The sequence below is a fragment of the Pleurodeles waltl genome, chromosome 10, assembly GCF_031143425.1.
Source record: "Pleurodeles waltl isolate 20211129_DDA chromosome 10, aPleWal1.hap1.20221129, whole genome shotgun sequence".
Taxonomy (NCBI): domain Eukaryota; kingdom Metazoa; phylum Chordata; class Amphibia; order Caudata; family Salamandridae; genus Pleurodeles; species Pleurodeles waltl.
Window position 1 is genome coordinate 118330528 of NC_090449.1, and position 14663 is coordinate 118345190.

At 45.0% G+C, this 14663-nt stretch overlaps 1 protein-coding gene across 1 annotated transcript in view; it reads left to right on the top strand.

Annotated features, from left to right (window-relative positions):
• EIF3B (eukaryotic translation initiation factor 3 subunit B) overlaps positions 1-14663 on the top strand; it is a 196498-nt gene that overhangs the window by 121739 nt on the left and 60096 nt on the right. Inside the window, exons 12-13 of the mRNA XM_069209942.1 lie at positions 3166-3288; positions 3715-3793. Of these exons, the coding sequence (XP_069066043.1) occupies positions 3166-3288; positions 3715-3793 (202 nt within the window). The remainder of the gene's footprint in view (positions 1-3165; positions 3289-3714; positions 3794-14663) is intronic.

The following is a 14663-nucleotide window of genomic DNA, read 5'->3' on the forward strand; positions in this document are numbered from 1 at the left end:
TCAGTCAGTTACCATCAACACCAGAATTGTCCTCAAGATGGCTACCTGATCATTTGCAATATCTAGCAATGGAATAGACATCACAGGGGCATATCTGCTCATGCGGATGGACCCTCACATATGATATAATGATCCCTGTCTTAGGGCTCTAAGGACTGCTGTAGAGGTGACTTAAATTAAGAATATGCCGTGTACCTAGACATGCGTGTTTCCTTGTGGGTCCCTTAGGGTGGCGTAATACATGCTGCAGTCCTCAGGGACCCTTTTTAGTACCCATGCCCTAGGTACCAGGGGTACCATTTACTAGTGACTTACAGGGATGCTAAAGTCCTTGCCAATTCGGTTATATTTGTCCTATATCTCGTTTTTAGGGAAAAGGCACTGCCACTGGACACCTGGTTAGCAGGGACCCAGTGCACTTCCTGTCAAAAAGCATCAGCACTAGGGCAAAAAGTGGGGGTGACCATGTCATAAAGGCACTTTCCTAAAGACACAAAACAGATGGAGCCACCAAGGTCTGTCCCTGCACCTCAGTCGCACCTAAAGCTAGTGCTAATGCAGTTCATGAAGACCCCTTTCAAGATGATGCATAAAGCAGAGTTTGAATGCCTACTACTTTAAACAACCTTCTTGATTGCCATTCCGTCCTAACGGAGATTTACTGAATTGCAGTGTAAGGAAATGCCTCCTTGGCATGGTTACCCCCTGACTTTTTGCCTTTGCTGATGCTATGTTTTGAATTGAAAGTGTGCTGAGGCCTGCTAACCAGGCCCCAGCACCAGTGTTCTTTCCCTAACCTGTACTTTTGTTCTCACAATTGGCACACCCTGGCATCCAGTTAAGTCCCTTGTAACTGGTACCCCTGGTACCAAGGGCCCTGATGCCAGGGAAGGTCTCTAAGGACTGCAGCATATCTTATGCCACCCTGGGGACCCCTCACTCTGCACAGACACACTGCTTGCCAGCTTGTGTGTGGTGGTGAGGACAAAACGAGTAAGTCGACATGGCACTCCCCTCAGGGTGCCATGCCAACCTCACACTGCCTATGCAGTATAGATAAGTCACCCCTCTAGCAGGCCTTACAGCCCTAAGGCAGGGTGCACTATACCATAGGTGAGGGCACCAGTGCACAGCGACGCCTGCAGACGGAATCCCGAGGCTCCCCCTGACCGCGACTGCCTGACTCTGAAATCCCGACGCCTGGAAAAGACCCTGCACCCGCAGCCCCCAGGACCTGAAGGATCGGAACTCCAGTGCAGGAGTGACCCCCAGGAGGCCCTCTCCCTTGCCCAGGTGGTGGCTACCCCGAGGAGCCCCCCCCCCCTTGCCTGCCTGCACCGCTGAAGAGACCCCTTGGTCTCCCATTGAAATCTATTGGAAACCCGACGCTTGTTTGCACACTGCACCCGGCCGCCCCCGCGCTGCTGAGGGTGTACTTTTTGTGTGGACTTGTGTCCCCCCCAGGGCCCTACAAAACCCCCCTGGTCTGCCCTCCAAAGACGCGGGTACTTACCTGTTGTCAGACTGGAACCGGGGTACCCCCTTCTCCATTGAAGCCTATGCGTTTTGGGCACCACTTTGAACTCTGCACCTGACCGGCTCTGAGCTGCTGGTGTGGTGACTTTGGGGTTGCTCTGAACCCCCAACGGTGGGCTACTTTGGACCCCAATCTGAACCCCGTAGGTGGTTTACTTACCTGCAAGAACTAACATTACTTTACCTCCCCCAGGAACTGTGAAAATTGCACTGTCCACTTTTAAAACAGCTAAATGTGTTTTATGTAAAAAGTATATATGCTATTGTGATTATTCAAAGTTCCTAAAGTACTTACATGCAATACCTTTCAAATGAGATATTACATGTAAAATTTGAACCTGTGGTTCTTAAAATAAACTAAGAAAATATATTTTTCTATAACAAAAACCTATTGGCTTGGAATTGTCTGAGTGTGTGTTCCACATTTATTGCCTGTGTGTATGTACAACAAATGCTTAACACTACTCCTTTGATAAGCCTACTGCTTGACCACACTACCACAAAATAGAGCATTAGTATTATCTCTTTTTGCCACTATCTTACCTCTAAGGGGTACCCTTGGACTCTGTGCATACTATTCCTTACTTTGAAATAGTGCATACAGAGCCAACTTCCTACATGCAGCACTCATAATAATAGAACTTTGAATACAAATAAACAAGGACATATTGGTAATGAGATCAAACCTACACTTTATAATAAAGGACTTCCTGCATTTCCATGTCAAACAGGCTATATAGCTGCCAGTGTTTTTCCAAGATCCAAAAATGCAAGCAGAACGAGCTGGTGTAAGCTGGGTGTCAGAATGTGTTACTTGTGAGAAAAAAATACCTATCAGAAAGCGGAATCAATTCATCTCTTTTGCACAAGCAAGCAAAGGCTCTTTGATCAACAAGGTCATTATTGCAAGATGGATATACAAACAAACCAGACATTTTACAAGGTCTAGTGTTTGGAAAAAGACCAATAGTGCAATAAAAAAAGAAAGTGAGAGCTACTCTAGCCCTCCTCGCCTGCCGTCATGCTGCAGGAGAGGAAATCGTCTCTTGGCAATGACTCCTTTATTATCCGTTTCTGAAAAAACTTAAACCTAATCGCAGGACAGGCCTGACAGAAAGTAATCATTTTAGTATGATTATTATTATTGCTAAGGGCCCGGCAGCTTCCCCAGCAGTCGTGTTCCAAAAACTATGACAAAATAAACATAGACAAAGACAAAAGGGAAGGAGCCAACGGCAGACCAGTGGGCTTTTTCAGTGCTTGTTTTGATTGATGTGAGAAAGCAGGGTTGACTAAGGGATGCAGAACCATTGCAATGGTCCTCATTATTTCAGCGTCCCCTGTACAGACCACTAATCTAATTAGTTAGATGTTGAATCTTCTTGAGCATAAATATGAGTTATATGCATTTTCGACTGTCTTCTAGAATTCACGTTTCGGAAAATGTTTATTTTATTGAAATAGGCTCAAGTATTACATTTCATTTGTTAGATAAGTGAATTCTTTTCACTTTTTTCACAGTTTATGCCACTATAATATTTTTCTCAAGTGAATATTACAGTACTGCGCTTGAATGCATGAGGGAAATGTTGCTATTAGTTTTTCATTTCACATACACCTTTTTTCCAGATGGCATCATTGCCTTTGCCTGGGAACCTAATGGAAGCAAGTTTGCTGTATTGCACGGAGAGGTCCCAAGAATTTCAGTTACTTTCTACCATGTTAAAAATAATGGCAAGATTGAGCTCATCAGTAAGTATAAATGTTATTGAAACATGCAAGTCAGTTCTGCCTTTTTAATTTACAGATGCTATAAAATATTAATGGTAAGCTGTTTTACAAGATCTTTTTTACTTTAATGTCCCGAGTCATGTTTTGTTGGCACTGCAAGAAAAGTTCAAATGTTTAACATTTGCCCTTTTATATTCCTTGCATGTTGAATTCTTCAAACAGATAAGATGCATAGTTTATTCCTTTTTTTTTTTTTTTGGTATGAATATATTTATGATTTAAGCAGCCATGTCTTGTTCTAGCTGTGATTCATGGAAGTTCCTTGATAAGAATGATTGGTTTTCAGAAGGATGAGCTGTTTCTTTCCATCTTCTTTTTGTGTTTAATTTGAGAATGCTGTGTACACTTGTGCCTCTTTTATATGTAAGAAATTTTTTTTTCTTCCAGAATCTTATGATAAGCAGCAGGCAAATACGATATTTTGGAGCCCACAGGGCCAATTTTTGGTGCTCGCAGGTTTAAGAAGGTGAGTGTGTAGATGGCTGTTGATTTATGTCAGTTAGCTTTACTTGACAAAATATTAAAATGTCTGACTCCTAACTCGCACACATTAGGACTTAAAATGGTTGTTGTATTCTACAGAGCAACTGGTGACTGATGTTTTACTGAGCCCACCAATATCTCTGGTACTTTTATTTTAGCTTTCAGTTTATAATGTTGATATAGCTTATCCTTTACTGTTAAGGGACATTTATTTGCATTGAAAATTGCACAAAAAACAAGAAAGTTGAGTTTCGTCTATCAGTTCTCATTAAAGAATATGGTAATCACTTTTAGTAACATTATGTTTGAGGCACATGTGGATGTAGATATACATGCTTACCATAGTCCTGCCATCTAGTGTTGGGCTTGAATGTGTGCAAGTTCTTTTTTGGGGAAAGTCTTTTGAGTCACAAGGTAGTGACTCCTCCTCTTGCTGTTAATGTAGACCGTCATCGACTCCATTGTTCGATTGCTTTCTTCTGCCGTTGTGTTCAGACGTGTGCTGTGCTTTTCTCCTCCGGTTCAACACCGTCATGCTGTAGCTTTGTCTGTATTGTTTCTAATCATGGTCCTTTTTCACATGCTCCAGTACCATTCAATGGTGTTCGCTTCATCGGAGTGACTTGCGTCAACCTCGGCCCCTCATTGGCCTTTGTCCTTCTAGGCACTGAAGGCATTTATAGAATTCCAACCCGCAACATGTTGACTAGGTTATTGAAGGGGCACCTTTTCGATTTTGCCCTCATTGTCATGCAAAATATCCTAGCCCGACCGTCATCAGGTGTGTAATCTGTGCCCCTCACCTGAGAATGAGGCGAGCTGTGAGGCACGCTGCTCCTTCAGGTCCAAGAGGACCCTTCGTGATTGTCAAGCTTGACCCCTCTTGTCGCGAATGAGCCTGAATGTAACATCAGACCTTTTCGTACCTGAGGATGTCGTAAAAGAACTACATGCAGAAGTGTCAGCTGCGGATAAAGGGACTGTCTCACCCAACAATAGTTCCAGCTCTGAGATTTAGATGCATTATCTGCTTCCAGTTCTACCAGCCGTGAGTACTGTGCCCCCACCACCTCGACATCGATCCCAGCAGACCACCACAAAGGGTCGACAGCTCATTCCAGACAGCCCTAAGACCATTGCAGGGCTACCATTACCTCCAGGCTATGGTCTGCACTGATCTGTTTCGGATACACCCAGCAACAGGACGGCACCCAATCCCCCCCCTCCCCCCAAAACAATATCCACATGCTTTGGAGCCAACCACTCCAGCCTTGACCTCGAGGCCGAGACCTTCGGAATGAAAACTACTGCTGATGTCTGTGCTGAAACCAGTTGCTTTGGAGCCCAGAACTTTGGCACTGAAATAATCTGCAACGGAGGTGAAAACATTTACACCCAGTAAAGCAGCACAGGGGCCGGGGCCTGTGCACATCAGTATACCAGCTGCACACCATACACCCTCAACACCTGCTTCACGAGCTGCTCCTGCATCATATTCCCCAAAAGGGTCATTGCATTCTTGCATAGGGGGTGGAGATGAGGGGGACGCTTTCGATATCTCACCACAAGATGACCCCTGGGATACATATGACACATATACACCAGTTGATACAGACCCTAATCTGTACCCTGTAAAACTCTCTTCCCTGACGGCACAACCACTTAACACAATTCAATTGGTAGAGCTGCCACCTTCCATGAGGTGCAATTGCATAGCGAGCCCCAAGAGGATGATTTTTTTTTATTTGTGACGCTCTTCCCCACACCATGCTCAACATAGTACTTAACTATGCTCAAAGGCTTGCTCAGCCACACTGCTGACATTTTCAACAATCCAGTAAAATCCAGGATCATAATGGCAAGGTTTGATATAAAAATATAAAGAGTCTCCTAATGACCCCATTTATGTCCAAGGTCAACTTTCACCAGACTCTTTGGTTGTAGCAACAGCACGTCAAAGAGCTAATTCACGAACATCTGGTAAGGCACCTCCACCAGATAAGGAGAGTAAAAAGATTGACGAAGCTGGAAGGAGTGGCTGCCCAATCCGCCAATCAATGGTGGATCGGAAATACTGTCTGCCTCCTCTCAAGATATGATAGGGCTCACTGAGATGAGGTGGAGGAGATAATCCAATACTTCCCAGAAGAACATAAGAAATTGACCTATCAGATTGCCTCTGAAGGCAAATACTACAATTCGCTGTGATCTCGATGCTGCCAATACTACAGGTAGAGGGATAAATTCTAGGGTATTATTACCGAGGCATGCTTGGCTCCGGGTCTCTGGGTTTAAATCCAAAGGCTTACTAAATTTCCTGGCCCTCCCATTTGATGGATAACCTATTTTGAGCCGATATTCTCCTTAAGAAAATTAAAAAAAGATAACGAAAGAGCGAACACTATACTTCTTATTCCAAAAAAGGATGAGGTCACTACTGAGCTCATGGTCTATCACAAATGGCTTACGGTTGTAACTGCTCACCCGCGTAGACAAAGCATACATGTCTTTCCATATTTAGACGACTGGCTCATCAAAAGCGCAACTTCTCAAAAGTGCTTTCAACACAAGTGGGTCACCATGAACGTCACGAACTAGGCTTTACAATCAACAACTTGAAATCCCACCTCCAGTCCCTTCAGATCCAGCCTTACCTAGGCGCAATTCTCAACTCAGAACTAGGAATAGCTTACCTGAAATACTACCAGGATAATCATTCCAGCCACTCGTTCCCCATTTTGAACCATTTCAGCAAGTAACGGTAAGGACAGTCATGCATCTCCTCGGTATGATGGCATCATGTATAGCCATGGTAGCCCATGCCAGACTAAACATGGGTCGTTTGCAGGAGTGCTTGGCACGCGATGGACTCAAGTGGAGGGTCAATTGGAAGATCTAGAGTTGGTCGGCCATCATGCTTGCCACGCTTTGCAGTGGTGGAACACCAACGGCCTTGTCCATAGAGAACCATACACACTGACACTTCCCTTGTGGGTGGGGTGCACATTTGCAAGTTCTATCTGTCCAGGGACACTGGACTCCCAGTCAGAGACTTTCCACCTGGAGATACAAGCTGTTCACCTAGCGCTGAAACCTTCCTTCCTCACCTGATTGGCAAGGTAGCCCTCATCAAAAGGCACAATATGGCAGTCATATATTATCTCCAAAAGCAAGGGGCACAAGTTCCCACAGCTTTCTCATTTAGCCAAGACGATATGGAGGTCAGCTGTCTGATACAACATTGACCTGTTAGCTGACTGCCTGCTGGGAATGGAAAAATGACTTTGTAGATCTCCTCTGCAGGAGGCACCAGCAAGTCCTCGAGTGGGACCTCCACCCGCAAGTCCTCCTGCAGTACTTCCAGCATTGATGACAACCACACATATACCACTTTGCCACATCAGAAAACAACACTAAATGCCCAAACTTTGCCTCCTGGTTCCCACAATCCAAAAGGAAAAACACTACGGAGGAGTTTGTCAGGGTAGACATCTCTCACCCTCATCCTGGTGGCTCCCACATGGGCACAGCAACCATGGTTGACCACACTTCTCGAACTGTCAGTAGTTCCACATGAAGAATTACTGAAAAGACAAGACCTTTTCACACACAACCTTGGAGAAATCAGACACCCTGATCCCTCAATCATGTGATCTTGCTCCTGAAGTCCTAGAATTTGGTTACTTCAGTCAGTCAGTAAGTCACAACAACTTTATTTTGGCAGCAAGCCATAAAAAGCAAGATACCATAACCCACAAAATAGAAAGATTCATATAAATAACCCCAGACATCAATAAAACATATAAATATCACAATCAATAAAATTCCAAGAAATCAGGAGGGAATTATTACTCTTTTATATTAAAATCTCAAGTTAAATTCAGAAGCTCATGGCAGTCTCTAATTAATACCCACACTCCTAATAAAATTTAACACAGCATGGCACACACCAATAGTAGATCATTTCTGTAAAAAGTCCATTGCAGGAACATATTGTCTAAACTCCCCCTGACACATCAATGGAGTCAGAAAGGTCCTTCTTACACCTGCATAAAGCGGGCAAAATAAAGTAAAGTGACAAGTGCTTTCTTTGGTTGACATGATCACAATGATCAAAGGTAAGTCCCGCTGCCAAGAACATTGTAACAGGAAAGCCACTTTGAAATTAATCAAATTAAGTCTAAAATATGTTAAAAGAAGCCAATGGTTTGCATTCTCCATCCATCCCAAATGTGGTTCAAGAGATTTAATAGTGACAGTCTGCAAATAAAAGTCCACCAATGTCATATCCAAAGCACCTCTTAACCTCTCCTCCCAGCAACGGTTTGCATGCCTAGATTTCACAATCAGGTTAGCATTCTTTGGAAGACTTGGGGTAGTTGAACCAATCAATTAAACCCAAACTCTGAAGACTTGATTTTAAATACATCAGCCTTGGTATCTTATTCACATTTTATAGCGCTAGACAGTCTGACATAGACTGACTAATGCTGCTTCTGAATTTTGCCAACACTCACTTCACTCTCCCACAACAGTGTATGGATATTCTTAGAGGCACGCAGGCCTGCTACTGAGACCCGTTATGCTGCTAAATGAAAAAGATTTGTTCACAGTTGTCAGTCCAAACATATTGATGTCTTAGCAGCTAAAATACAGGACATTGTCTGCTACTTAATTGATTTACATACCTCTGGTTTAACTTTTACATCTATTAGGTTGTATATAGCGGCATTAGCAGCTTATCTACAAAATAGGCAATACACTTCCATATTCCGGATTCACGTCATCAAAGTCTTCCTGGCAGGTCTTAAGAGTCATTCCTCCTAGAGTGACACCAGCTCCCAATTGCAATCTAGATAGTGTATTGTAAGGAAATGCCTCCTTGGCATGGTTACCCCCTGACTTTTTGCCTTTGCTGATGCTATGTTTTGAATTGAAAGTGTGCTGAGGCCTGCTAACCAGGCCCCAGCACCAGTGTTCTTCCCTAACCTGTACTTTTGTATCCACAATTGGCACCCCCTGGCATCCAGATAAGTCCCTTGTAAGTGGTACCCCTGGTACCAAGGGCCCTGATGCCAAGGGAGGTCTCTAAGGGCTGCAGCATGTCTTATGCCACCCTGGAGACCCCTCACTCAGCACAGACACACTGCTTGCCAGCTTGTGTGTGCTGGTGAGAACAAAACGAGTAAGTCGACATGGCACTCCCCTCAGGGTGCCATTCCAGCCTCTCACTGCCTATGCAGGTATAGATATGTCACCCCTCTAGTAGGCCTTACAGCCCTAAGGCAGGGTGCACCATACCATAGGTGAAGGCACCAGTGCATGAGCACTGTGCCCCTACAGTGTCTAAGCAATACCTTAGACATTGTAAGTGCAGGGTAGCCATAAGAGTATATGGTCTGGGAGTCTGTTTTACACGAACTCCACAGCACCATAATGGCTACACTGAAAACTGGGAAGTTTGGTATCAAACTTCTCAGCACAATAAGTGCACACTGATGCCAGTGTACATTTTATTGTAAACTATACCCCAGAGGGCACCTTAGAGGTGCCCCCTGAAACCTTAACCTACTATCTGTGTAGGCTGACTGGTTCCAGCAGCCTGCCACAACCGAGACATGTTGCTGGCCCCATGGGGAGAGTGCCTTTGTCACTCTGAGGCCAGTAACAAAGCCTGCACTGGGTGGAGATGCTAACACCTCCCCCAGGCAGGAGCTGTCACACCTGGCGGTGAGCCTCAAAGGCTCACCCCTTTGTGCCAGCACCGCAGGACACTCCAGCTAGTGGAGTTGCCCGCCCCCTCCGGCCACGGCCCCCACTTTTGGCGGCAAGGCCGGAGAAAATAATGAGAACAACAAGGAGGAGTCACTGGCCAGTCAGGACAGCCCCTAAGGTGTCCTGAGCTGAAGTGACTCTAACTTTTAGAAATCCTCCAACTTGCAGATGGAGGATTCCCCAATAGGATTAGGGATGTGACCCCCTCCCCTTGGGAGGAGGCACAAAGAGGGTGTACCCACCCTCAGGGCTAGTAGCCATTGGCTACTAACCCCCCAGACCTAAACACGCCCTTAAATTTAGTATTTAAGGGCTCCCCTGAACCTAAGAATTTAGATTCCTGCAACTAACAAGAAGAAGAGGACTGCTGAGCTGAAAAACCCCTGCAGAGGAAGAACAGAAGACACCAACTGCTTTGGCCCCAGACTTACCGGCCTGTCTCCTGCCTTCCAAAGAAACCTGCTCCAGCAACGCTTTCCAAGGGACCAGCGACCTCTGAATCCTCTGAGGACTGCCCTGCTTCAAGAAAGACCAGAAACTCCCGAGGACAGCGGCACTGCTCCAAAAGAACTGCAACTTTGTTTCAAGGAGCAGATTTAAAGACCCCTGCAACTCCCCGCAAGAAGCGTGAGACTTGCAACACTGCACCCGGCGACCCGACTCGACTGGTGGAGAACCAACACCTCAGGGAGGACCCTCCGGCGACTCCGAGAGTAACCAAAGTTGTCCCCCCTGAGCCCCCACAGCGACGCCTGCAGAGGGAATCCCGAGGCTCCCCCTGACCGCGACTGCCTGAACTCCATTTCCCGACGGTTGGAAAAGACCCTGCACCCGCAGCCCCCAGCACCTAAAGGAACGGAACTCCTGTGCAGGAGTGACCCCCTGGAGGCCCTCTCCCTTGCCCAGGTGGTGGCTACCCCGAGGAGCCCCCCCCTTGCCTGCCTGCAACACTGAAGAGATCCCTTGGTCTCTCATTGAAAACCATTGTAAACCCGACGTGTGTTTGCACACTGCACCCGGCCGCCCCCGCGCTGCTGAGGGTTTACTTTTTGTGCTGACTTGTGTCCCCCCCGGTGCCCTACAAAACCCCCCTGGTCTGCCCTCCGAAGACGCGGGTACTTACCTGCTGGCAGACTGGAACCGGGGCACCCCCTTCTCTCCATTGAAGCCTATGTGTTTTGGGCACCTCTTTGACCTCTGCACCTGACCGGCCCTGAGCCGCTGGTGTGGTGACTTTGGGGTTGCTCTGAACCCCCAACGGTGGGCTACCTTGGACCAAGAACTGAAACCTGTAAGTGACTTACTTACCTGTGAAACCTAACAATACTTTACCTCCCCCAGGAACTGTGAAAATTGCACTGTGTCCACTTTTAAAACAGCTTATTGTGTTTTATGTAAAAAGTATACATGCTAATGTAATGATTCAAAGTTCCTAAAGTACTTACCTGCAATACCTTTCAAATGAGATATTACATGTAGAATTTGAACCTGTGGTTCTTAAAATAAACTAAGAAAATATATTTTTCTATAACAAAACCTATTGGCTGGATTTGTCTCTGAGTGTGTTCCTCATTTATTGCCTGTGTGTATGTACAACAAATGCTTAACACTACTCCTTTGATAAGCCTACTGCTCGACCACACTACCACAAAATAGAGCATTAGTATTATCTCTTTTTGCCACTATCTTACCTCTAAGGGGAACCCTTGGACTCTGTGCATGCTATTCCTTACTTTGAAATAGCACATACAGAGCCAACTTCCTACATGTATTAACAAGATTAATGGGCCCTCCATTTGAAGCCCTCCACTCCTGCCACCCCCAGTTTTTTTGTTTTGTTTTTAATCAAACTTGTTTTTATTAGGTTGAAAATTAGTACATGCTGTACATTGGAAAATTGACTTTGTGCAGTCTGTCGGAGCATGGTTGCTACATATGCACAGTATTTTACAAGACAGTGTCCATCAACACTTCTATATATTGAGGTTCCAACCATTTCCATTAGTTAATAACGATAAGGAAAAAGAACAACCTATACAACACAGAACAGTATACAAACATAAAATGAAGTTGAGAAATAATAAGGCCATATCCTGAATCTAGTAGTTCTTGTGCAGAGAAAGTGTTCATATATGTCCTCTTCAAAGGAAGGCTCTGGGGTAATCAAAGTTCTTACTTTATGAGCCTTCGGGCTGGCGGGGTAGGGATACCCCTCCCTGAGTAGGCCACCCATCTAAATTTGAAAGAAATGCAGTGCTCTAGTGGGACAAGCATATAGTGGAAGGCCCCGTGACAAATATGATACTAAGGGTCCCCATTTGTATTAGAATTTTTTTTAAGTCATACGCAAAGATGTCCGCCATCCTCTTCATAGTTAGTGCTCTCTGTAGGTGAGCATGCCATTGAGTGAGCACTGGGGCTTCTTTCTTTTTCCAGGCTGTCGCTATCACCATTTTAGCATCACCTAAACACAACAACACCACATCACTGACCTGTCCGTCCCAGTTTGAAACTGGAGAGTGTCATCTCTTTATCCCAAGAGGAAGCAATGCTCTCTGTTCAGTATGGGTTACCCCAGTATGTCCTTGATGTGAGACAAAATTTCATTCCAAAAGGGGCGAATCATGGGGCAATATGGCTGAAGTCGCCTGTTATCCCATACTCTCTCCAGCACAGATCTGATGTAGCTGGGAATATTTTCCTCAGTTTGGTAGGGTAGAGGTACCAATCATACAGGATTTTAATTTGGGCTTCTCTCCAGGCCATAAAGTGGTTATATTTTCGTATGTCTCGATATATTGTCTGTCCCATTGTGTGTCAAGAATGTCTTTCCCCAGTTCACGCCCACCAGAAGGTGTGCTGGCGGGATCGTGTCACACTCACTGTGGTAAATAGGGCGTGTAAGTGGGAAATAGTCCTCTTGGGGGGGGGGCCTGCCCGGCGTATGAATTGCTCAAATGGTGTAAAATCCCTTGTGGCAGCAAGTTGATTTTCGGTCTTCGGTGCCCAGTGGGGCAGTTGTGTATATCGCTAGATTTTGGTACTGGGAGATTTAATTCTCTCTTGCAGTTTTCAAATGTCAGTATTGTGGAAAAGGACTGCTAGCACCTGGCTTCCTCCCTCCCGCCACTTATCAAATGGTCCTGGTTGCTGGGCTGGTGGAAAGTCTGGGTTGTAGTGTAGTGGTGTGTGTGAAGAGGAAAAGGTCGTCAATCCTTTTGTTTTTGTCACCTCATCTTAGACTTTGAGTGTGTTTTTATTGGTCTGCTGAGATATGCATTACAGGGGTGCTCTGCCTTGGGCTTCCACAGTAAGTCCTATATTACCTTCCGTACTATGGCCCTATCCATGTGCAGCCAGTGTTTGTCGGACTCTCTAAGGGACCATTCCGTGACTACTCTTAGCTGAGCAGCTTTTTAATATAGCTGGAAGTCTGGGAGACTCAGACTACCCATTTTCTTTTGCGTGCTTAGTATTTTATAAGAGAGTCTGGCACGTCTCCCTTGCCATATGAATTGTACAATTAGGGTGCAGAGAGTTGAAAAGAATGCGCGGTCAACCTCTAATTGAAGGCTTTGAAATAGATGGGCAAGTGTGTCATTTTCATGGCATTAATGCTCACAGCCATTTGAGATCAGACGGCACCCACGGTTTTAGTGTTTCTCGTATGCTTGTCCGCAGCGGGGGGATAATCACTTTGTGACGGTCAGCTATATTTGGTTTGATTTTAATCCCTACTTGGGTTATTTCCATCCTTGTTAGAAAGGCCTGGGGGGGAAATCCCCTTCAAAAGGTTCCTAATCCTAATGTTTCTCGAGCCGTGTTTTCCATATCTTCTTGCTTAAGTGTAGCTGCATCTGGAGTGATTGTGTGAGTGCATCTAGTTGATTGGCACGCGATTCTAGCTCCTCAGTCTTCGTTTCTGTGGCTAGTATTGTAGAGCCCACGGAGTCTACATCTTGCTGCAGTGTTGATAGTTTCTCATTGAGATCCACCTGTAGAGCGAGGAGGCCATATCCGCCCTTAGTTCCTCTCTTAGTTCCTTTTTAAAGTCTCTCAGAGAAGCCAGGAGGTCATCTCGTGTGAGAGCCATCTCTGAGATCTCATGCAGGACCGCCCCCTTCCACTTCCTTGACTGCTCAAGAACAACCGAAAATCAGAACTGTCTTGTTTTTGATCTTCCATATTGTTCTTATGCAGATGACAAATTCAGGAGCATGAGGGACAGAAAGGAAACCATAAAGACTGGGGGCAAAAGAAAGAAGTTCATGAGCTTAGAGGTTATGTGAGAGGCCAACAACTTAACTATTCTTTTTTTTTTTTTTTTTTTTTTTTCAGTAGCATTTGTAATGGTAGGAACCACAGTTGCAAAAATACATTTTCAGAGACACAAATCTCTGAAGAGTATTAAAGTCACTCCAGTGAAACAATGACACTCACTGTGCTGCCAACATCCAGAACTGTGGTGGGGACAGGCGGGGAACATTTCCAACATTTTTAATGCATAGCAGAATATAACAAAAGACAATCGGGTGCTGAATATGATAAAATCTTCAAACACGGTCTGAATTAGTTCTTTCCTACCTTAGATTCCACCAAAGACATTCTAACATCTACATTTGAAGCATCTGACACAAGAAGTAAAAGGTTTTATAGCGAAGATGACTACAGTGGAAGCCACAAAGTCATTAAAGCACAATGAAATTTATTCATGTCATTCCATCCTAGATTTAAAATATGCCATCAAATGGGCAATATAGAAAAAAGTTTGAACACTGGCTCTCCAAGTTAGTCTGCATCTTCACAAATGAAATTGGATGGCATCAGTAGTCACACAAGATGCCTATTTCCACATCCCAATTTACTAGACTAATCATAGGTTTCTCAGCTTCAAAGTAGGTCATGTTCACTCCCAATTCTGTGTCCTTCTTTCTTCTTGAAGTCTGCCATAAAGGTTTTCTCCGAGTGCATGGCAGTGAGTGCACTTAGAAAGAGGGGTATAGTTAACTAGCAATACTTAAGCGACTTGCTGGTGGAAAACAGTTCTGCACTGAAATTTCAGCAAGACCTGTAGAACA